Source organism: Macaca fascicularis, chromosome 20 (genome assembly GCF_037993035.2).
Source record: "Macaca fascicularis isolate 582-1 chromosome 20, T2T-MFA8v1.1".
Classification (NCBI taxonomy): Eukaryota; Metazoa; Chordata; class Mammalia; order Primates; family Cercopithecidae; genus Macaca; species Macaca fascicularis.
This window is the reverse complement of record NC_088394.1, coordinates 15,492,052-15,516,733: the sequence shown is the minus strand read 5'-3', so window position 1 is coordinate 15,516,733 and position 24,682 is coordinate 15,492,052. Positions and strand designations below refer to the sequence as shown.

The 24,682-nt window shown below is 44.6% G+C and overlaps 1 protein-coding gene across 1 annotated transcript in view; it reads right to left on the bottom strand.

Moving 5' to 3' along the window:
• Window positions 1-23,193, bottom strand: part of RRN3 (RRN3 homolog, RNA polymerase I transcription factor) — a 38,054-nt gene extending 14,861 nt beyond the window's left edge. The window contains exons 1-10 of the mRNA XM_005591310.4: window positions 23,033-23,193; window positions 21,394-21,499; window positions 20,185-20,241; window positions 12,280-12,369; window positions 12,050-12,179; window positions 11,536-11,595; window positions 10,531-10,594; window positions 9,440-9,509; window positions 5,694-5,792; window positions 2,538-2,630 (exon numbers count right to left, since the gene is read on the bottom strand). Of these exons, the coding sequence (XP_005591367.3) occupies window positions 2,538-2,630; window positions 5,694-5,792; window positions 9,440-9,509; window positions 10,531-10,594; window positions 11,536-11,595; window positions 12,050-12,179; window positions 12,280-12,369; window positions 20,185-20,241; window positions 21,394-21,499; window positions 23,033-23,121 (858 nt within the window). The 5' untranslated portion in view covers window positions 23,122-23,193. The remainder of the gene's footprint in view (window positions 1-2,537; window positions 2,631-5,693; window positions 5,793-9,439; window positions 9,510-10,530; window positions 10,595-11,535; window positions 11,596-12,049; window positions 12,180-12,279; window positions 12,370-20,184; window positions 20,242-21,393; window positions 21,500-23,032) is intronic.
• Between the last annotated feature and the right edge of the window lie 1,489 nt (window positions 23,194-24,682).

Genomic DNA, 24,682 nt, shown 5'->3' with positions numbered 1-24,682 from the left:
AGGTGGACGGATCATGAGGTCAGGAGATCGAGATCATCTTGGCTAACATGGTGAAACCCATCTCTACTAAAAATGCCAAAAATTAGCTGGGCGTGGTGGCAGGCACCTGTAGTCCCAGCTACTCGTGAGGCTGAGGCATGAGAATGGCCTGAACCCAGGAGGCGGAGCTTGCAGTGAGCCGAGATCGCGCCACTGCACTCCAGCCTGGGTGACAGAAAGAGACTCCGTCTCAAAAAAACAACAACAAAAAAATTCAATGTGAAAGTGGTTTAGTAGGAAAACCATCATAGGTGATTATTTCCCTTAAAAGATAAAACAAAGAGGCTGGGCAAAGCAGCTCACATCTATAATACCAGCACTTTGGGAGGCAGAGGCGGGGGGGAATCACTTGAGGTCAGGAGTTTGAGACTAGTCTGGTCAACATGGTAAAACTCCGTCTCTACTAAACATACAAAAATTAGCCAGGCATGGTGGCACACGCCTATAATTCCAGTTACTCGGGAGCCAGAGGCAGGAGAATAGCTTGAACCGGGAGGTGGAGGAGGCTGTAGTGAGCCTAGTTCATGCACTTCAGCCTAGGCAACAGAGCAAGACTCTGTCTCCCACCAAAAAAAAAAAAAAAAAAAAAAGTAAAACAAAGAAATGGACCAGGCACAGTGGTTCATGCCTGTGATTACCAAAACCAAGGTAAGAGGATCACTTGAGCTCAGGAGCTTGAGACCAGCCTGGGCAACACAGTGAGACCTGTCTCTACAAAAATACAAAAAACGTAGCCAGGTGCGGCAGTACTGCAGTCCCAGCTACTCGGGAGGCTGAGGTGGGCAGATCACTTGGGCCCAGGAGGTTGAGGCTGGCGTGGGCCAAGATCACACAACACTGCACTCCAGCTGGGGCAACAGAGCAAAACCCAGTCTCAAATTAAAAATAAAACAAAACCAAAGGGCCGGGCGCAGTGGCTCATGCCTGTAATCCCAGCACTTTGGGAGGCCGAGGCGGGTGGATCACGAGGTCAGGAGTTTGAGGCCAGCCAGGCCAAGATGGTGAAACCCCATCTCTACTAAAAATACAAAAATTCGCCAGGCACGGTGGCAGGTGCCTGTAATCCCAGCTACTCAGGAGGCTGAGGCAGGAGAATCACTTGAACCAGGGAGGCAGAGCTTGCAGTGAGCTGAGAATGTGCCACTGCAGTCTAGCCTGGGCAACAGAACAAGACTCCATCTCAAAAAAATAAAAAAGAAAAAAGAAATTAAAAAAAGAAAAGAAAAGAAAGAAAGAAATGCAGGCCGGGCGTGGTGGCTCACGCCTGTAATCCCAGCACTTTGGGAGGCCGAGGCGGGCGGATCACAAGATCAGGAGATCGAGACCACGGTGAAACCCCGTCTCTACTAAAAATACAAAAAATTAGCCGGGCGCGGTTGTGGGCGCCTGTAGTCCCAGCTACTCGGGAGGCTGAGGCAGGAGAATGGCGTGAACCCGGGAGGCGGAGCTTGCAGTGAGCTGAGATCGCGCCACTGCACTCCAGCCTGGGCTGGGCGACAGAGCGAGACTCCGTCTCAAAAAAAAAAAAAAAAAAAAAAGAAAGAAATGCAGACACCTTTCCAGGCAGCGGTCTCATTCAGGGATGTGAATCAGAACCACCTGCAAAATTTAAAATAAAAGCCAAGACTCAGCACCAGCTTCTGATTCTCATTGAGAAGATCCAATGAGCGCTAGCCATGCAAACCTTACAGATGTCCCCTACCTCTGCTCCTGGTGCCCACCAGAGTGGGTGCTTTTGGTGCCAGGCCCCCTTTTCCAGGTCGGGATATCCACCTCCCCGCTGCTGTGAGAACTGGTGGCCACCAGCTCACAGCTGCCTACTTTCTCCAGAGAGCTGCCCTGAGCTGAAAGGAGCCAGGACCACCGCTGCACTCTTTCCAGCCCCTCCCCGCTAGAACCAATGACTGATAGACAAGGCGTCAGAAAAGGACATCTCCTTGGTCTCGAGCTGGGATCTAACTCTGTAGAGCAATCCACACCCCAGAGTGCCTGGCGGGATCAGGCTGTAGCGACCTCCCAAGTGAGACCCACCCCTGAAGCTCCCCTGCCCTCTTCTGCTCCCTGACACCCTCTGTCCCAAGGGTACCTGAATCCCTGTCTCAGGCTCTCCTTCCACTGTACCCAACTTCAGATACCACCCAAAGAAGTAATGCTATAAAGCGTACAAGTGGTAAAATGTAGAAATTAAACAGGTGTGCTTTTCTATTAACCACGCCCTCACAAACAGCATCTGGCTTACAAAAACAAACACTTAAAGTTATAAGAACAAAAGGGAAACGTACTTCACCAAACCCAAATTCAAAGCCTTGTAAATAAACCAATTATGCTACGTGCTAAATGACATGGCAGCAAATTACTCATATAAGGAATCGTTTTCAAGTTTGCTAAACTATTTTAATTCTTTCAATCTAAAGCCTTAACAAAGATAAGCAGCACTAGCTGTTTCCACCCTTTGATTATGATAAACTTCATGTCGACTTCATTAATAAAATGCTAACCATATTAAACAATCCTTCTGTGGAATCTGTCCCACCACAAGTTTGAGTTGCTGTTTCTTCAGCGTCTTCAATATCCTGCCGGGATGCATTCACCTATAACAAAGGGGAAAAAAAAGAATAAAAGGATTTTAAAAATACAACTATGTTACTTTGGGATGGAAATTCATCTGATATAAACACGTTCAAGGTGTCCAGATTAGTGCCTTATATCGCACTCCAACACAATATACAATTATGGTGCAAGCCTGTAAATTGACCTAGGTCATGAAGGAATTTAAATATAATAAACCAAGCCCCTTTTACTACATTCTTATATAAAATCGAGAAGAACTATCACATGATGCTCTATGCCAGGTAGCCTCAACAAATTCAGCATTTATTCTAGCTCTGATATGGTCTGGCTCTGTGTCCCCACCCAAATTTCATATATATATATTTTTTTTTTTGAGGCAGAGTTTCACTCTTGTTGCCCAGGCTGGAGTGCAACAGCAAGATCTCAGCTCCCCACAACCTCCGCCTCCCAGGTCCAAGCGATTCTCCTGCCTCAGCCTCCCAAGTAGCTGGGATTACAGGCATGCGCCACTGTGCCCAGCTAATTTTGTATTTTTAGTAGAGATGGGGTTTCTCCATGTTAGTCAGGCTGGTCTCGAACTCCTGACCTCAGGTGATCCACACACCTCAGCTCCCCAAAGTGCTGGGATTACAGGCGTGAGCCACCGCACCCGGCCCCAAATCTCATCTTGAATTGTACTCCTATAATTCCCACACATTGTGAGAGGGACCCGGTGGGAGATAATTTGAATCATGGGGTCGGTTTCCTCCATACTGTTCTCGTGATAGTGAATAAGTCTCATGAGATCTGATGGTTTTATCAGGGGTTTCCACTTTTACATCTCCCTCATTTTCTCTTGCCGCTACCATGTAAGAAGTGCCTTTCACCTCCCGCCATGATTCTGAGGCCTCCCCAGCCATACGGAACTGTAAGTCCAATTAAACCTCTTTTTTAGCCAGGTGCGGTGGCTCACGCCTGTAATCCCAGCACTTTGGGAGGCTGAGGTGGGCGGATCATGAGGTCAGGAGATCAAGACCATCCTGGATAACACAGTGAAATCCCATCTCTACTAAAAATACAAAAAATCAGCCGGGCACGGTGGCATGCACCTGTAATCCCAGCTACTCAGGAGGCTGAGGCAAGAGAATTGCTTGAACCCAAGAGGTGGAGGATGCAGTGAGCCAAGATCGCGCCATTGCACTTCAGCCTGGGCAACAGAGCAAGACACCTTCTCAAACAAACAAACAAATAAAACACCTCTTTTTCTTCCCAGGCTCAGCTGTGTCTTTATCAGCAGCATGAAAATGGGCTAATAAAATCTCTATGCACAAGACACTCACAGACACATTGTGTAATAAACATATCATCAATCAACTGAGCACAAAAATGATAAACTGCAAGCCAAATGTGAATTACTCAATATTTATTTTGGTATATCACCATTCAAATATCTTAACATACCACTCAAACCATGCCATTTTTTATTATCTATGCTTGACCTTCTTTGTAAACATTCTAAAATGCTCCTTTTAAGTATATACCAGAGAAACACTATAAAGAGTACATATACAGTTGGCCAGAGAGGTGCAACTCCAAGTGAACACTACACCAATGGGCCCAAGCTCTAGCTCTTCTAAGACCTCGTTCCATCTTCCTGCTTCCCTACAGCATCAATATTTTCCTCCACCAAAGCTCCTCTCCCCTCAGTCCACAAACCTGCTCACATCTCCCCACTCCTGAACCACGCCTCTTAGCCCTGCTCTGTCTCCACCTTCCACCACAACCCTGCACCAAGGTTGTAGCGACCAACTACAGCCTTACTTCTGCTTCCCCACCATCCACATATCCCCTCTCGAAATGCAGTTTCTGCCTCTTCACTGACATGGTCCTCCAGAAAGCAACAAAGACTACCTTCTAACCACTAAATCCAAGGACTGTTGCACTTTTCATCCTTCCAAAAAATGAGAGCAGTATCTGATGCTGCTGACCAAACTCCTCCTTCCAGCAGATCCTTCCTGAGCATCCAGACCCATGGTTTTCCTCATACTTCTGATCACCCTTCTCCTCCCCTGTCCTAAACTGTATCTTTCCAAAGGTTTATGCTCAGGTCCCCACCTGCAGCCACGACTGCCAGTGAGTATTCTCTAGTAGGCTGCCCACCAGCAACTGAACCTGGCCAAGATGGAACTCCTCTCCCAACTGCCTCCTCTTGATATTTCTGCCTGCCATGAATGCAACACCAAGATTCGATTCCACAGGGAGCAACCTCTGAAGGATTCCTTTCCCTTACTATCTGCCTCCCCTCCTCCAAACCAGTCTCGAGGACCAGTTCACCTTTCCTCCCAGTGTCACTAGAATCCACTTTCTTTCATTCCCACTGCACCTTAGTGCGGGCTTCCTTAAACAAAGTTTTAGCTGTTTATAATTATAATCTGCCCTTAAGAAAGGCCAAACAAGAAAAATCACTTCCTTAGGAATCCCTTCCTGACCCCACTGTGATTCTATCAGTTTCTCTAACTCATAATGTATGTTTCATTCATAGCATTTTCCACAACCATACTTTTACATTTGGCTAACTATATATTTAATGCCTTGTTCTCCAATCATGAGAAGGAACTGTCTACAACTCCCAGCACATACACAGATGGAATTCAAGACACATTTAAAGGAAGGAAGCAAAGAATGGTGCAAGTGGTTTCTTTTATTTTGAGACGGAGTCTCACTTTGTCACCCAGGCTGGAGTGTAGCAGTACAGTCTTGGCTCACTGCAAGATCTGCCTCCCGGGTTCAACCAATTCTCCCACCTCAGCCTCCTGAGTAGCTGGGATTACAGGCACCCGCCATCATGCCTGGCTAATTTTTTTTTTATTTTTATAGAGATGGAGTCTCACCATGTTGGCCAGGCTGGTCTCGAACTCCTAACCTCAGGTGATCTGCCTGCCTCGGCCTCCCAAAGTGCTGGGAATACAGGTGTGAGCCACCACGCCTGGCCAAGTGGAGGCCAAGTGGATTCTTTTCTATCACTGACTATTGTTTCCACATACTGTGATTATAACAAATTCAAGTCAGTAAATGAAAATAAAAATAGATTGCTCAATACTTACATCCAATTTGAGTAGCTTTTCAATAATAAGCTCCAAAATTTCATGCCTCAAGGTTGGAAAATACACACTAATCCTTAGTAAGTTATGAACGTAACATTCCTAAAGCAGAAAACATAAGATAAAACATTTCAACAGAGAATAAATGTTTCACAATTATGTAAGCGAAACATCAATTACACAATTGAAATCTTTAGTTTCAAATATTTAAACAGAAAAAAACAGACTATCCAGCAATACAAAACTGTACTGTTTCTACATATGTATTATGTTCGGTATAATCATTTCAATTATCCTCAGTAAATGAAGTTTTTAATTTGCACAACTATAGGTTTTTTTTTTTGTTTTTGTTTTTGTTTTTTTGACACGGAGTCTTGCTCTGTGCCCCAGGCTGGAGTGCAGTGGCGCGATCTCGGCTCACTGCAACCTCCGCTCCCCCGGGTTCACGCCATTCTCCTGCCTCAGCCTCCCGAGTAGCTGGGACTACAGGCGCCCGCCACCTCGCCCGGCTAATTTTCTTATATTTTTAGTAGAGACGGGGTTTCACCGTGTTAGCCAGGATGGTCTCGATCTCCTGACCTCATGATCCGCCCGTCTCGGCCTCCCAAAGTGCTGGGATTACAGGCTTGAGCCACCGCGCCCGGCCAACTATAGGTTTTTAAGTAGCTGTATTGATAAAACTCATAAATCATACAATCACCAACTTAAAGTATACAATTTAAGTTTTTAATATATTGAGTTATGTGACCATCAACATAATCAATTTCAGAACATTTTATTTTAGAGACAGGGTCTGGCTCTCTCTCAGCCTGGGGTGCAGTGGTGCAATCAAAGCTCACTGTAACCCTGAATTCCCGGGATAAGCAATCCTTCCTCCTCAGCCTCCCTAGTAGCTAGAACTACAGGTGCACACTACCACATCTGGTTAATTTTTCCTCTTAGAGAGACAGGTTCTCACTATGTTGCCCAGGCTGGTCTTCACCTCTTGGACCTTCCCACTTCAGCCTTCTGAAGTGCTGTGATTACAGGCATAAGCCACTGTGCCCAGCCAGCAATTTTATAACATTTTAATCACTCTAAAAAGAAATCCCATATCCATTAGTAGTGCACCCCTACAAAATGAAGACTTTGGCAACCACTAGTCTATGAATCTGCCTCTTCGAGACATTTCCTATAAATGGAGTCATATAATACATGTTTTTAGGGTTCAATCATGTTGTAACATGTAAACCATTCCTTTCATATAAATGGAATCGTATAATACAGTCTTTTGGCATGTTTTTAGGGTCCAATCATGTTGTAACATATAAAGCATTCCTTTTCATTGCTAGTATTTCATTGTACCACGTTTTGTCATCTGTTCATCAGTTGACAGACATTTGAGTTGCTTCTACTTGATGCTATTATGAATGATGCTGCTATGAACATCCATGTACAAGTTTTTCTGTGGACATATATTTTCATTTCTCTCAGGTATAAACCCAGAAATGGAACTGCTAGGTCACATGGTAATTCTACATTTAACCTTTAAGAAATGCCAGGCTATTTTCAAAACAGCTGCACCATTTTACATTCCCACAGCAACATATGACAGTTCCAATGTTCCCATTTCTCCACATCCTTGTCAACACTTGTTACTGTCTTCTCATCCTGAATATAGCCATCCTTGTGGGCATGCAGTGAAACCATTTCCCTGATGGCTAATGATGCTGAGCTTCTTTCCATGTGTTTTTTTGCAGAAATGCCTATTCAGATCCTTTGCCCATTTCAATTGGGCTATTTGCCCTTTTATTATTCAATTGTAAGAGTTCTTTACATATACAAGTCCATTACCAGACATAAAATTTAGAAATATTTTCTCCCATTATTTGGGGATTCTTTTCATCTTCCTGAAAATGTCCTATGAAGCATAACAATTTTTAATTTTGAGGTACAATTGATGTATTTTTTCTTTGGTCACTTGTACTCAGGCATCAAATCTGGAAATTACTGCCTAATCCAACATGTACCCCTATTTTCTTCTCAAGAGTTTTACAGTTTTTACTCTTCATGTAGGGCTTTTATTGATTTTGAGTTCATTTTTGTACATGGATATCCATATGCTTCATTCTTTTGCATGTTCATGTCCACTTCTGCCAGCAGCATTTGTTGAAGTCTATTCTCCCCTATTCAATTGTCTTGGACAAGTGGTTACCGTATGTTGGTCTTCTGTCCCGTAACCATGCTGAACTCATTTATTCTCTCTAAAATGTCTTGTGTGTGTGTGAACTCCTTAGGATGACATATAAAATCGCCTTGCAAAAGAGTTTATGCCTTCTACTCCATCTGGATGCCTTTAATTCTTTTTCTGGTCTAACTGCCTTGGCTAGACAAGCAGCAAGAGCAGACATCCTTGTTTTGTTCTTATTCTTCAGAAAAAACTTTTGGTCTTTCACCATTGAATATGATGTTAGCTGTGGGTTTTTCAGATGCCCTTTATCAGGTTGAGAAAATTTCCTTCTGTTTTTGTCATAAAAGGATATTGGCCTTTGTCACATACTTCTGCATCTACTGAGATGATTATGTGGTTTTTGTCCTTTGTTCTATTGCTATAAAATATTTTATTAATTTATTTTCAGGTACTAAATCAATCTCAGCCAGTCACGGTGGTTCACGTCTCTAATCCCAACACTCTGCAAGGTGGAGACGGGTGGATCACTTGAGGTCAGGAGTTCAAGACCAGCCTGGCCAATGTGGCAAAACCCGTCTCTACCAAAAATACAAAAATTAGTGGGGTGTGGTGTCCCATTCCTGTAGTCCCACCTACTCGGGAGGCTGAGGTGGGAGAGTCGCTAGAACCCTGGGGAGGCAGAGGCTGCAGCGAGCCGAGATGGTACCACTACACTCTAGCCTGGGTGACAGAGAGAAACTGTCCCCTCCCTGGAAAAAAAAAAAACAAAAAAACAAAAAACTCAATCTTGCGTACCTAGCGTCAATCGCACTTGGTCATGGCACATAATTATTTTTGTATGCTACTAGATTTGGTTTTATACTACGGCAATCACTATTAATTATTAAAAACTGCACAGATGATCTGAACATTGTACAAAAACAAGCACAATGCTTCTACAGAAGGCTTTGCTTTCAGGTTAAAATAAGGCATATTTACAATTAGTAATACAAGAACTATTATCTTCTAGTAATTCTTGTATAAGCATGAAGCCACTACAGATATTCCTGAAATGAACTCACACCTTGACTTGCACATAGTAATAACAGAAAAAGGCACTGGGAATCCCAAATAGCCGCTTGATAAGAAAGGAATCTGAGTCAAATTCTTAGACATCAAAGTCTAGAAGACAAAGTAACCTTTAAAAGAAAAAGACATAACATCGGCCGGGCACAGTGGTTCACTAATCCCAGCACTTTGGGAGGCCAAGGCGGGCAGATCACAAGCTCAAGAGTTAGAGACCAGTCTGGCCAATATGGTGAAACCCCACCACTACTAAAAATACAAAAATTAGCTGGGTATGGTGGTGGGCGCCTATAGTCCCAGCTACTCGGGAGGCTGAGGCAGGAGAATTGCTTGAACCCGAGAGGCGGAGGTTGCAATGAGCCAAGATGACGCCACTGTACTCCAGCTTGGGCAACACAGCAAGACTCCGTCTCAAAAAAAAAAAAAAAAACAGAAAGAAAAAGACCTAACATCATCTAAAATGAAACCATGCAAACAAGTTTTCCATGATTTTCTCAATGAAAAGATTTCTTACCAGTGTTCTCTCTGATTTTTGAACAAATGGAAATTTTTCCACCAGTATCGGCATAAGAAACCACGGTGTCCTATTTTTAAAAAATTAAATCAATCCATGTTAACTTTACTTTCTAGAAAAGTAATACTACCATTCTAAAAGCAAATATGGACAGATACAGGAGGTAAACAAGAACCCCTACCTCAAAGAACTGCAACTTTATTTTTTTTGAGACGGAGTTTCGCTCTTGTTGCCCAGGCTGGAGTGCAGTGGCGCAATCTCAGTTCACTGCAACCTCCGCCTCCCGGGTTCAAGCTATTCTCCTGCCTCAGCCTCCCAAGCAGCTGGGATTACAAGCATGCGCCACCATGCCTGGCTAATTTTGCATTTTCAGTAGAGACGGGGTTTCTCCATGTTGGTCAGGCTGATATTAAACTCCCAACCTCAGGTGATCCGCCCGCCTCAGCCTCCCAAAGTGCTGGGATTACAGGCGTGAGCCACCGCGCCCGGCCAGAACTGGAACTTACATTGTATAGCTTCCGAGAAAATCTATAATGACTTAGAGAAAATAAGCTTCTGTTAACTCTGATTGACAGCAAATCAAAGAGGGAGCTTTTTGCTGACATTTCCCACTACACATGTATATTATTTTTAAAAGAAGAAAAAATTATCAAGTTGGATTGTTTCAAGTTAACAAATAATCAACGGACAGAGGGAACTAGAAGTCCACCCTTCCAAAAGAAACCCACAAACCTGAAAAGCTTTTCTTAGAAGTGCAATTTTTATTCATATGGCATGACACAAACACACACAGGGGTTTCTCACTGAAAATGTTTGGATAGTGTATCTGTTGAAGATAAAAGCAAAATTCCAACCACCATACAAAATTGGGGGAGAATCTGCATACAAACTTTGAAAAACAATCAAAGATAATAAATAGAAAATGGAAATGCCACTTTTTGTAGAATGTAAAGTTTCCTCAAGTGGACACACAAAAAAAAACATGCAATGTAAGACTCAAGCTTTAATGCTATTAACATTTTATAATTTTTACTAATTGATTACAATTTTCTTGAGAATTGAACATTCAAAATAAGGAAAAGTATACTCACGATGGGACATATCTTGCTATTATTTGCAAGGCTCTGTGACATGTGTCAAAATTTGCAGGAAGATCTGCAAGGAGAAAAGTTGAGAGTATGAGCATCAAAACAAAACTGAAGGGCGACGCACTTGAAGCTAAAAATACATGCTGGTCGGGCGCGGTAGCTCACGCCTGTAATCCCAGCACTTTGGGAGGCTAAGGCAGGTGGATCACCTGAGGTCAGGAGTTCGAGACCAGCCTGACCAACATGGTGAAACCCCATCTCTACTAAAAATACATAAATTAGCCAGGCATGGTGGTACACGCCTGTAGTTCCATCTACTCAGGAGGCTGAAGCAGGAGAATCACTTGAACCCAGGAGGTAAAGGCTGCAGTGAGCCAAGATCATACCACTGTACTCCAGCCTGGGCGACAGGCAAGACTCTGTCTCAAAAAAAAAAAAAAAAAAAAGTGACATACTTGAAGCTAAAAACACATGCTAACCAAAACGGAATTTATCACAGAAATAATAACTTCAAGATTTTTTTCTCACAACCATCAATGAAAACTAAATGGACTAATTATATAAATAATGCATAGGACAACTGACTGCATATCAATGCTAAATATAACAAAAACATTTTATCAAAGGTTGTCATTTGTTGCAGTCTGCTTACCAGAATAGGTGCCAGGTGTTCTGTGCTTTACTTTTTTTTTTTTTTTTTTAAAAGAGAGAGTGTCTTGCCATCTTGTCCAGGCAGGGCTTGAACTCCTGGCTCAAGCAATCCACCCACCTAAGCCTCCCAGGTAGCTGTGACTAAAGACACACACCACTCTGCCTAGTTCTACTTTAAGCATTTTTAAAGAAAATATTTGAAAAAAATGTTTTTTTTGTAGAGACAAAATCTCACTATGTTGCCCAGGCTGGTCTCAAACTCTTGGCCTCAAGTGATCCTCCTGTCTTGGCCACCCAAAGTGCTGGGATTATGAGTGTAAGCTACTGTGCCCAGGCTTTAAACCTTTTTACACTTACTATCATCTTCATCCTCAGAATCTGAAACATCTACATCACCTTCCTTAATGATCACTCGAGCTTTTGAGGGAAAAAGAAAATATGTTATTCTGTCATTGATCTAGACAATAAACAGCTACACAAAAAAGTTACTGAAGTAGACAATGAACAGCTATACAAAAGTCATTTTTCCATAATCCAAAGTTACCCCAATGATTAATTAAAAGCACAATCTGAAAAAAAGTAAAGCAACTATAGTTTTTAAACAGCTAAACATTCCTAGATGAGTTCTAAGACTTCACCAGGAGTTCAATAAAGCAAATTACAATTCATAAAACGCATAGCAACAAATGAATCTAGACACCTCCATAGGGGTCATTACGGGGAACATATGTCTACCAGACCTGGTGCCAATATGCATCTGGAATCTTCCATGGTAGCAGTATCTCTCATATATAATGGGAAGGTGGTATTTTAATAAAGAAGTATTTAAAAAAAAAAAAAAATTCCAAGCAAGCAAAGAGTAATGACTTACGAGGCACAAAATGGGAAGCAATCATGCTGAGACATGGTCTGAGGAAAACAGTCTGTGCTGATACAAGATTACCAAGAAAAGCCAAATACTCTTCCACTACTGTTTGACTTCTATTCAACCAAGGCAATCTCTATAGTTGGGAAAGAACGATAAAAGCAGCATGTTATTAATATATACTACTACGAAGTTCTGAATTACATACTAGACAGTGAGATAAATGGTGAACTTACCAATATAATACTGATGAGCTGCTCAAAGTCTTTTGTCAAGTACATGATAGAAGAACGGAATTCCAGCAGCCAGTTGATGATCTGGTCATCCTTAAGTTAAACAAAGAAGAGTACTTTCAAAATCACAAATCCTCTAAGATAACAGAAATTTACAGCTATCTTATATCAATCATCTATCAAGAATAGCTTGGGGGGAAAAGGTCACAAACTTGGAAGGAAATGAAAACTGGGTATCAAAACACAAAAATATGTCACAATAAACTTTCCTGTTTTAAAAAAGCAATCCAGCAACTCTAAAATGTAGGAAAAAGACTTAAATGCAGTACTTCAGCCTGATCACTTTTGTTTGCCCTGAAAACACAAAATCACCTCAAATGTTGACACCTGGGACTTTTAAAAATTGCAGAAATCTAGCAGATTCAAGTATTAGAAGATCACAAAGGAACAATAGCTACCTCTATTTCCTCTATATTCAAGCTGACCAGAAAGCATGCTGATAAAACTCAGTCTAGGCTGATCAATTGGGGTCATGAATAAACATAACTTTTCTAAACTAAACCTGTGGCTGAGTTTAAATATATTATGATGTGTTTGTTCTGTATAAATGCCATTCCTCCATGAAATATTTTTCAGGCAATCAAATTACTGTTCACAATCATTGTTAGTGACATTAGAAGAACTGCTAAATTTGAAATGCAATGTATAAAATACAGTGTCAATTATGTAAAATATTACTATATTAATTATATTCATGCATACATACATACACACATTAAGAAAAAGCCCCTAATTTGCGGAAGGGTTAGACATACATTAAGAAAAAGCCCCAGCCGGGCGCGGTGGCTCAAGCCTGTAATCCCAGCACTTTGGGAGGCCGAGACGGGCGGATCACGAGGTCAGGAGATCGAGACCATCCTGGCTAACATGGTGAAACCCCGTCTCCACTAAAAAAAAAAAATACAAAAAACTAGCCGGGCGTGGTGGTGGGCGCCTGTAGTCCCAGTTACTCGGGAGGCTGAGGCAGGAGAATGGCGTAAACCCGGGAGGCGGAGCTTGCAGTGAGCTGAGATCCGGCCACTGCACTCCAGCCTGGGTGACAGAGCGAGACTCCGTCTCAAAAAAAAAAAAAAAAAAAAGAAAGAAAAAGCCCCTAATTTGTGGAAGGGTTAGACATACAAATAAAAGCAACACAAGGTCATACCTACAGGGATATTCATAGGGAGTTATCATTTAGTGAGAACACACCATATGCCAGGCACGGTGTCTGACACTCTATATACATATCTTCTTCTAATCCTAAAAACTCTGCACGATGTTTAGTTATTCCCATTTTGCTGTTCAGGAAGCTGAGACTAAGAGAGATTAATAAGCAATCTGCCCAACCAAGAAGGCAGTAAAGAAGCAGGTCCAAACCTGTCTGTCTCAGTCAAGGTTATCCTCCATCCACTGTCCCAAACGCCTCCCTATATGTGGAGAAGGAGCTGTCTCCTTTTCCCCACCTTAATTCAGCTACTGAGTGCTTACTATGCCATATCCATGTGACAAACTCCCACAGATCAACCATTTTCTGATGAAATCCCAAGTAGCCTGGCAGTAAAATAAAGTAAAACCATAACTCATCTGTACTATGGTAATTTCATAACGTCCACAACTGTTAAGGATAACATTAATGGTAGCTCGCTAAGGCCAAAGGCACGTAGAAAACAAGCTAAGTTAGTGTGCAAATAAAAAAAATCTATCCCATCTCTTTTCCACTAAAAAGACTGCAACAAAACTACAAGGATAACATTTAAACTGTACCATTTTTAAAAGTAAATCAGGCCGGGCGTGGTGGCTCACGCCTGTAATCCCAACACTTTGGGAGGCCAAGGTGGGTGGATCACCTGAGGTTGAGAGTTCAAGACCAGCCTAACCAACGTGGAGAAACCTTGTCTCTACTAAAAATACAAAATCAGCCGGGTGTGGTGGTGCATGCCCGTAATCCCAGCTACTAGGGAGGCTGAGGCAGGAGAATCGCTTGAACTCCGGAGGCGGAGATTGCAGTGAGCTAAGATCGTGCCATTGCACTCCAGCCTGGGCAACAAGAGCAAAACTCCGTCTCGAAAAGGAAAAAAAAAAAAAAAAAGTAAATCAGTTGCAGGCTTTGATGCATTAGTACTGAACTATTATTATTTCTACTAGCAGCCAGGAACAGTGGCTCATGCCTGTAATCCCAGCACTTTTGGGAGGCCAAGGCAGGAGGAGACTGCTTGAGCCCAGGAATTTGAGACCAGCCTGGGCAACACAGGGAGACCTTGTCTCTAGAAAAATTAGCCTGGCATGGTAGCACATGCCTGTGGTCCCAGGTGCTCGGGAGCCTGAGGTGGGAAGACTGCTTAAGCCTGGGACGTTGAGGCTGCAGTGAGCCATGATCGGGCCCATTACACTCCAGCCTGGGTGACAGAGCACGACCCTGTCTCAAGATGAAAGAAGTTCTACTTGCAACACTCCACACAACTAATGCAATTCTTGGTATGTTCAAATACCAGGAATGAGAACTGCTGATACAAAATACAGTGGAACACCAAGAAAATGTCCCTTTGTATCTGGGAAAGAAGGCAGGGGTCAGGAAAAGCTTTAAAGAGAAAGTGATGCTTCAGCGGTCTTTAAACAGTAACACAGTTGAGTCTTTTCTGGAAGTTCTACTTCTTACAGAAGGAAAAGTGCGTTTTCAGAAAACTGAAAGACGTTCAGTATGGCTGGCATGTATAGTGAGCAAGCTAACAGATAATAAATCTGGGGAACAAAGAAGCACCAAATAGACCATGGAGGGCCTTGTAAACCAGGTCTGTAATTAGAGAGATCTGGAACAGTGGGAAACGGACTCAATGAAGGAGCAACCATGTGCTTAGAGAACCAGGGAAAGCTCCATTAAAGACGACACTTCAGCTCAGTTTAAAGGGTGAGCAGGAACTTTTTAAACTACAGTAATAATAATAGTAAACACTAATATAGCACTCACTGTATGCCAAGCACTGCCCTAAGACTTTAACATACAGTAACTCATGTCATCCTTACTCCATGAAGTAGGTACTACTACCGATTCCCATTTTACAGATGAGGACACTGAAACAGAAGCGCAGCAACTTGTCCCTGGTCACACAGCTGGCAAGAGGGGAGGCAATGTAACTATAGCCGGTGCTCAAATAGGTAGCAAATGAAGTACATACAGGGACCTCCTCCAGCCAGGAAAAAGAGGCACAGGCAAAGGCATAAAGATGTAAAGTAGCAAATTCCAGGAATAAAGTATCTAGCAAGAGGAAACATAAAAAACGTTGCAGGCCACACTGATTTTCATTTTCCATAGGCATGAAGTTTTTTAGTAGGGGAATGACATGCCAAGACATGTGCTTTCCAGAGATAATTTAGGCTACACTGTTGAGGTTAAATGGTGGTTGTGGGGGCCACACAGGTATGAGATAGAGGAGGACTGGGAGAACATAGAGACCCGCTAAAGAGGTTACCAGAATCCATACAAGAGAGAACCAACAAAACAGAAAGGCTTGAAAGATTTTTTCCCCCTAAGGGCTTGATCAGTGAATGGATTTGAGGGCTAAAGACCCCAAGGTTGCTAGCTCAATAATGAGGGAAGTAATGAACAGTTAAGCACAGAAAAAAGTGTGCAGAAGTGGTGGGTGTGAGAGAAAGGTTAAGAGTTTATTTATTTTTTATTTTTTTTTATTTTTTTTGAGACGGAGTCTTGCTCTGTCGCCCAGGCTGGAGTGCAGTGATGCGATCTCGGCTCACTGCAAGCTCTGTCTCCCAGGTTCATGTCATCCTCCTGCCTCAGCCTCCCGAGTAGCTGGGACTACGGGTGCCCGCCACCATGCCCAGCTAATTTTTTTGTATTTTTATTAGAGACAGGGCTTCACCACATTAGCCAGGATGGTCTTGATCTCCTGACCTCATGATCCTCCCACCTCAGCCTCCCAAAGTGCTAGAATTACAGGCGCAAGCCACCGCACCCAGCCAAGAGTTTATTTTAAGACTTGCTAAGTTTGGAACACCTATGATGATTCTGGGTAAATGCATCTAACAGACAGTTAAGAAACAAGTCTAGGCCGGGCGCGGTGGCTCAAGCCTGTAATCCCAGCACTTTGGGAGGCCGAGGCGGGCGGATCACAAGGTCAGGAGATCGAGACCACAGTGAAACCCCGTCTCTACTAAAAATACAAAAAATTAGCCGGGCGCGGTGGCGGGCGCCTGTAGTCCCAGCTACTCAGGAGGCTGAGGCAGGAGAATGGCGGGAACCTGGGAGGCGGAGCTTGCAGTGAGCCGAGATCGCGCCACTGCACTCCAGCCTGGGCAACAGCGTGAGACTCCATCTCAAAAAAAAAAAAAAAAAGAAAGAAAGAAAAAAGAAACAAGTCTAGGCCGGGTGCAGTGGCTCACGCCTATAATCCCAGCACTTTGGGAGGCTGAGGCGGGTGGATCACTTGAGGTCAGGAGTTCGAGACCAGCCCGGCGAGCATGATGAAATCCCAAATCTACTGAAAAAACAAAAAAATTAGTTGGGCGTGGTGGCATAGCTACTCAGGAGGCTGAGGAGAGAGGATGGCTTGAACGCAGGAGGCAGCGGTTGCAGTGAGCCAAGATCATCCCACTACACTACAGCCTAGGTTACAGAGCAAGACTCTGGTCTGCCCCTGCCCCCCAAAACGAAAATGAAACCAGTCTGGAGCCCACAAGAGCAATCTTGGCTACAGACACAAATATATTAGGACACAGGTAGATTTCAAAGCCATGAAGGGAGATGAAGAGATGACACAGAAGAATCTACAGAGTGAGGAAAGAGTCGAGTTTTGAAGCCCAATCAACAACAAATTAAAATCAAGAACCTATAGAGAGAGATTAGAGATTAAAGGATCCAAGACAGGAGGATCAGAAACACTGTTTTATTTATTTATTTATTTTGAGGCGGAGTCTCACTCTGTCACCCAGGCTGGAGTGCAGTGGCACGATCTCGGCTCACTGCAAGCTCTGCCTCCCAGGTTCACGCCATTCTGCTGCGTCAGCCTCCCAAGTAGCTGGGACTACAGGCGCCCGCCACCACACCCGGCTAATTTTTTCGTATGTTTAGTAGAGACGTGGTTTCACTGTTAGCCAGGATGGTCTTGATCTCCTTGACCTCATGATCCACCCACCTCAGCCTCCCAAAGTGCTGGGATTACAGGCGTGAGCCACCGCGCCCGGCCCAGAAACACTGTTTTAAGAAGTGGGTGGCCAACAGTGTCGGCTGATAGAAGGCTTAAAAAAATAAGTCCACTGAGGCTGGGCTCAGTGGCTCACACTTGTAATCCCAGCACTTTCGGAGGCCGAGGCGGGCAGGTCACCTGAGGTCAGGAGTTTGAGACTTGCCTGGCCAACACGGTGAAACCCTGTCTCTACTAATAATAAAAAATTACCCAGGCATGGTGGCCGGTGCCTGTAATCCCAGCTATTTGGGAGGCTGAGGCAGGAGAACTGCCTGAACCCGGGAGGCAAAAGTTGCAGTGAGCCCAGATCGCACCACTGCACTCCAGCCTAGGCCACAAGAGTGAGACTTTGTCTCAAAAAAGTCCACTGAAATCAGCATTTAAAACAATGGGTAACCTGTCAGGGTAATTACTGTGTCCGGAATTCGTGGGTTCTTGGTCTCGCTGACTTCAAGAATGAAGCTGCAGACCAACGCGGAAAGTGTTACACCCCTTAAAGGCAGCGCATCTGGAGTTGTTCCTTCTGATGTTCGGAGTTTCTTCCTTCTGGTGGGTTCGTGGTCTCCCTGGCTTCAGAAGTGAAGCTGCAGACCTTTGCAGTGAAGGTGGTGTGGACCCAAAGAGTGAGCAGCAGCAAGATTTATTGTAAAGAGTGAAAGAACAAACCATCCACAGTGTGGAAGCTGACCCCAGTGGGTTGTCACTGGCGCTCGGGCAGCCTGCTTTTATTCCCTTATCTGACCCCACCCACATCCTGCTGATTGGTCCATTTTACAGAGAGCTGATTCATCCGTTTTGACAGAGTGCTGATTGGTGCATTTACAATACCTTTACCTAGACACATTGCTAGGCAGAAAAGTTCTCCAAGTCCTCACTAGATCAGGTAGACACAGAGTACTGATTGGTGTATTTACAAACCTTGAGCTAGATACAGGGTACTGATTGGTGTATTTACAATCCCTTAGCTAGACATAAAGGTTCTCCAAGTCCCCACTAGACTCAGGAGCCCAGCTGGCTTCACCTACTGAATCCTGTGCCAGGGCCGCGGGCAGAGCAGCCCTCCAGTCCAGCACCACACCTGCACTCCTCAGCCCTTGGGCAGTCGATGGGACCAGGCGCCACTGAGCAGGGGGCGGTGCCCGTCAGGGAGGCTTGGGCTGCGCCGGAGTCCACCGTGGGGGAAGGGGGGCTTGGGCATGGTGGGCTGTAGGTCTCCAGCCCTGCCATGCGGGGAGGCAGCTGAGGCCCTGCGAGAATTCGAGTGCAGCACCAGCGGGCCGGCACTGCTGGGGGACCCGGCGCACCCTTCGCAGCTGCTAGCCTGGATGCTAAGCCTCTCAGGGCCTGCCGCTCCAAGTGTGGGGGCCAGCCGAGACGAGCCCACGCCCACTCGGAACTCGCGCTGGTCCGCGAGTGCCAGCGAGCGCTGCACGCAGCCCGGTTTCCCGCCTGCGCCTCTCCCTCCACACCTCCCCGCAAGCAGAAGGAGCCGGCTCCGGCCTTGGCCAGCCCAGAGAGGGGCTCCCACAGTGCAGCGGCGGGCTGAAGGGCTCCTCAAGCGGCCAGAGTGGGCGCCGAGGTCAAGGAGGCGCCAAAAGCGAGTGAGGGCTGCGAGGGCTGCCAGCACGCTGTCACCTCTCATTACTACAGTGATAAGAACAGTGGACTTAAATGTGAGTGAGAAATGATACAGCGAAGTCAGCTGGAACAAAACCAACAGATGACAATTACTGCCCTTATTTTGAGTCAGAGACTGTTCTAAGGGCTTCTTGCATATTAGCTCATTGAATCCTTGTTAAATATTTCCATGTTTAAAGCCAGGCACAGTGGCATGCACCTATAGTCCCAGCTTCTTAGGAGGTTGAAGAGAAAGGATCATTTGAGGCCAGGAATTCAAGGCTGTAGTGTGCTATGATCACACCTGTATATAGCCGGGGCAACACAGCAAGACCTCATCTCTTAAAAAACAAAACACTCCATATTTTTGAAATCTCTATTGTTTTCTTGGTTTTACACAGTGAAAAAGAGGTAGAGAGGTTAAAACAATTTGCTCAAGGTCATGCACTGGATAATAAAATTGGAATTTTATTCCAGGCAATCTAACTACTGTTGCCATGGTAATAAACCATTCTCTTCAAAATTGGGCAGTAAAGGAAGAATGGTGAAACAAAATGTATCAAGGTTTTACTACATGATAGGTATATCTCGAACTTGGAAATGCTGAATCAGTGGTTGTTTTTTGGTTTGTTTTAGCTTTAAAGAGACAAGAGAGTTGCACACAGCACGGAGGAAAGAGGTAGTAATCTAATAGAAAGGAAGCATTAGAACAGGGTTTCCCAGCCTCAACACTGTTGTCATTTGGGGCTGGATCACTCTTGGTTATAGGAGGTTGCCCTGTGCACTATGAGATGTTTAGCAGTATCTCTTGTCATTCACCCACTAGATGCCAGTAGCACCCCTTCCTCCCAATTGTGACAAACAAAAATATCTGCAGCCATTACCAAATGTCTCCTAGGGTGTAAAACTGTCCCTGGTTGAGAACCACCAGATTAAAGTAAGGGAGGACCATGGAGAGAGCAAGTTCTAGAGGACAGAATAGGAGCCAAAGAACAAACTATGTCTGTATAAAGTGGCAATAATTTTGCTAATGATCAAACACAAAATTAATTACCTTTATGTCTGGATCTAACAGCTGGTTCTTCAACAACTCGAAGTCATTTGTTTCACCCTTAACAAGAAGGGGAAAGAATTAAGTTATGCTTTTGTTTCCTATTTAGTAGCAACAGCAAGACTTTTAACCATACCTTAACATCAGATGAAATTATAAAAGGAACACTAACTTTCACATGTCAATTGCAGATTATAAAATCATGACTACAAAAATTTAAACACTCATGTTAGTGCAGCCAGAGGGCTTGGAAAAAGGAAAATGATAAACTACATTTGGCTATACTTCTGTATTGACATTTGAATATAACAGTTGATACTCCTGCGAATTCTCAAAAAGCATGAGGGAAAAAAACAGCCAGCTATAATGATCTATTCAGGAGGATCTAAAAAAGTATTCACTCAAATATGGATACAAATGGATATTACATGTAAACATACGGTTACTTAACATTTTCCCTCTACTCCTGAGATATAGTAGAAATGCTTCTGAACTACCACAGAAACAAAAATCTCTAGTCAGATGATGGTTTACTGTCCTAAAGTAATGCTTAGGTAAGTTCCTCAAAAAATAAAATGCTGTAGGCCAGGCACAGTGGCTCACGCCTGTAATCCCAGCACTTTGGGAGGCCGAGGTGGGCGGATCACAAGGTCAGGAGTTTGAGACCAGCCTGGCCAACATGCCGAAACCCCATCTCTACTAAAAAAATTAAAAAATTAGCCAGGTGTGGTGGTACGTGTCTGTAATCCCAGCTATTCAGGAGACTGAGGCAGGGGAATTGCTTGAACCTGGGAGGTGGAGGATGCTGTGAGCTGAGATCACGCCACTGCACTCCAGCCTGGGTGACAGAGTGAGACTCCGGCTCAAAAAATTAAAAAAATAAAAATAAATAAGTAAATAAAACTCTGTAATTGTTTTTCATTCTAGCACTTGCTAAAGCTAAAAGATGCTTGTAAATAAAGCATGTGAAGAGGTGAAACCTCAGTAAAGACATTATTACTCTCTCATTATTACCTGTGAAACGGGCCAAGGTGGGGGAAAAAAAGGACACTATTACTCTAAGTTTGCACTGACGGCATCATGCTATTATTAAATATTTGATTTCAACTGGTATCTTAATTAAGCTTGCTATTTCTATTGGTCTTTAGTATAACAGCAATAGTTGTATTCTGACCTGACCAAAAGCAAACCTCATACATTATCTCCTCTTACCTTTTTATACTTTAGCAAGACTTCTGTCACAGTTCCACCAAACCGAACAGTTTTTCTTGGGGGAGAATTGAAAAAATCATTCTCTAATGCACGCATATTTGAAATCCTGTGGAACCAAAATTAACAAGCTATTAAGTTCATGAAAATATTAAAAATTATAATAGCCAACATTTATTGAACCAACATCATTCAGTGGGACTATTGTTAAGGCCTCTTTACTGGTCTCCCTGCTTCCACTCCTAACCAACAATCCCTCCTTCGCTCAGCAACCGAAAACTGTCTTCCCACTGCACTTATAGTAAAAATTCAAATCTCTCAGTGTGGTATTTAAGATCCTACATTAATCTGGCCCCTGCCTACCTCTCTCACCTCATCTCCAACACCTTGTTTTACTACAGCCATAATGTCTTTTCTGCTCTTCGACATGCCAAGCTGGTTCTCATTTCACTTACTGTTCACTCTATCGGAAATACTCTTTTCCCAAATCTCCACGTGGCTGGATTTTTTTGTTTGTTTGTTTGTTTGTTTTTGAGACGTGTCTTGCTCTGCTGCCCAGGCTGGAGTGCAGTGGTGTGATCTCGGCTTAACTGCAACCTCCATCTCCCGGGTTCAAACAATTCTCCTGCCTCAGCCTCCTGAGTAGCTGGGATTACAGGCACCCGCCACCACGCTCGGCTAATTTTTGTATTTTTAGTAGAGATGGGGTTTTGGCATGTTGGCCAGGCTGGTCTCGATCTCCTGACTTCAGGTGATCCGCCCACCTCGGCATTTCAAAGTGCTGTGATTACAGGCGTGAGCAACTACTCCCGGCCTAGACTTTTGTCTTCATTCAAGTGGAAGCTCAAATGTCAGATGTCTTCCCCACGAGAAATCTCAAGTACTCCTTCTCTCCCTTCTCCCTCCCCATTACCCTGTTGTATAACTGAAACCATCGTAATTTATTGGCCTATGTACTGCCTTTCCCCCATAGGCTGTAAGCTCTGTAGAAAGCAGGGACATTAGTGTCTTTGGATAAACCACTGTCCCCAGTGTTTAACATAGTAAGCAGGAGATCGATAAATATTATGAATCATATTATGCTAATTGTTTTACAAGGTCTGCTTCACTTACACAGAGTAAATTAATGAAAAAACATAGCATCCTAATGACTCTGAAAGTTAAACGCCAAGTGTGCTATGGGGGTTAGGGATTTAAAAGCGGAGCAAAATAAAGACTGCTAAACAAATACGTGTGTCGAAACAAATTTCAAACAAAAAAGATGTAATATTCAATTTGCCATGAGTGACAATATTCGGCTGATAAACCGAATAGCCCAGGGAATCCCTTCCAAATTTGGACGAAGAAGCGGGAAGAGGAGTCAAGGCGCAGAAGGCAGTACCGAGGCCTGGGAAATCACGAAGAAATACAGTCGGGAAAGGGGGGCTCCAGAACAGATAAAATACTGACTTTTCCAGGCCCCACCCATGTCTATTACCCAGTTAGGAGGAATGAGCTCATTCCCGCGAACATGAGATGACCCTCGACCCCGTGCTCTTACCACACGCCATTAGCTTTGTCCCAGACCCTTTCAATCCGCTCCCCTAAGCGCAGTCCTGAGCTTTGGTCTCGGACGCGCAGAAGGAAGCGGCCTGAATCTTACCCAGTCCTCGACGCGCCCAGCGTCTTGACTGCAGAGGCCGAAGCAGCCGCATCTCCCGGCAACCGCGTGTGAAGCAGTGGTGCCGCCATTGGGCCGAACTAACACGACCGCTGCGCCTCAGGCCGGATGCTCTGCTCCTTCCAGCCACAGCCCTCTGTCCCGGAAGTTGCGCTTGCCGGCGCAACCTTCAGCCAATCAGGGACCCCGCGTGGGGAGAGCGTGTGCTCTCCGCGAGCTAGAGCGCCGCCAAACCCCGCCCCTCATTCTACTTGGACCACTTGTTCCACTCAGCGCGAATGCGCGAGTAAGGAGAGGCAGGAAGGTCCTGCTCCATCCAGGCCCAAGAATCCCAAAGAAAGGGTGGAAATACTCTGGATGTGCTAAGCTGTGGCCGGGTACACTCGAGTGTTAATTTTTTGGAGTCAAAGCCTCCCTCAGTTAAATCAAAGAAACTGAAGCACTGTGATTGACCCAGATCCTCACGGAGGAAAGGGGATTTGAACCCGGGTGACCCAGGAGCCTGGGCTCTGTACTCAATGCAACATTCTTACAGACCACCAAGATAACGTTATCCTCACGTAAACGAGCTCGACGAAGTGATCTACCCCAGAGCCTCAAGGCTGTGATGATGCTGGAATGAGAAACAGCAGGAGAGTTTCCAAGAGGTGTTACCCCCTTGACTTTTTTTTTCTTTCTTTTGAGACCTAGTCTTGCCCTGTTGCCCAGGCTGGAGTGCAGTGGCGTGATCTCAGCTCACTGCAACCTCCATCTCTGTTGCCCAGGTGGAGTGCAGTGTCGTGATCCCAGCTCACTGCAACTTCCGCCTCCTGGGTTCAAGCAATTCTCGTGCCTCAGCCTCCCAAGTAGCTGGGATTACAGGCGCATGTCACCATACCCGGCTAACTTTTGTATTTTTAGTAGAGACGGGGTTGCACTATGTTGGCCAAACTGGTCTCGAACTGCTGACCTCAGGTCATCCACCCGCCTCGGCCTCCCAAAGTGCTGGGATTACAAGTGTGAGCCACCGTGCCTGGCCAAACTTAAATTTTTAAAAGAGGAACAGGAGTCAACCAGACCAACAAAAGAGCGACTGGTGTTCCAAGCATAGGAAACAGGAAACAGCAGAGGCCAAAACCTCGGGACTGTAGGGGATGTAGAGGGAGAGCAGAGGCTGCCCCTACCCTCAGGGAGGGGAAAAGGTTGCAACTTTGGAAACTATACAGGCCTATCAAAAATACAAAAATATCCAGGCTGGGTGACGCCGTGAAACCCCATCTCTACGAAAAATGTAAAAAATAAAAACAATAAAAATTATCTAGGTGTGGTGGCACACACCTGTAGTCCCAGCTACTCGTGAGACTGAGGATTGCTTGAGCCAGGGAGATAGCATCACTGCACTCCCACTTGGGCAACAGAGCGAGACCCTGTCTCTAAATAAATAAATAAATTTTTAAAAATGCATATGTATGGGCCGAGCACAGTGGCTCACGCCTGTTATCCCAACACTTTGGGAGGCTGAGGCAGGTGGATCACCTGAGGCCAGGAGTTTGAGACCAGCCTGGCCGTGACGAAACCCTGTCTCTACTAAAAATACAAAATTAGCTGGGCGTGGTGGTGGTGCCTGTAATCCCAGCTACTTGGGAGGCTGAG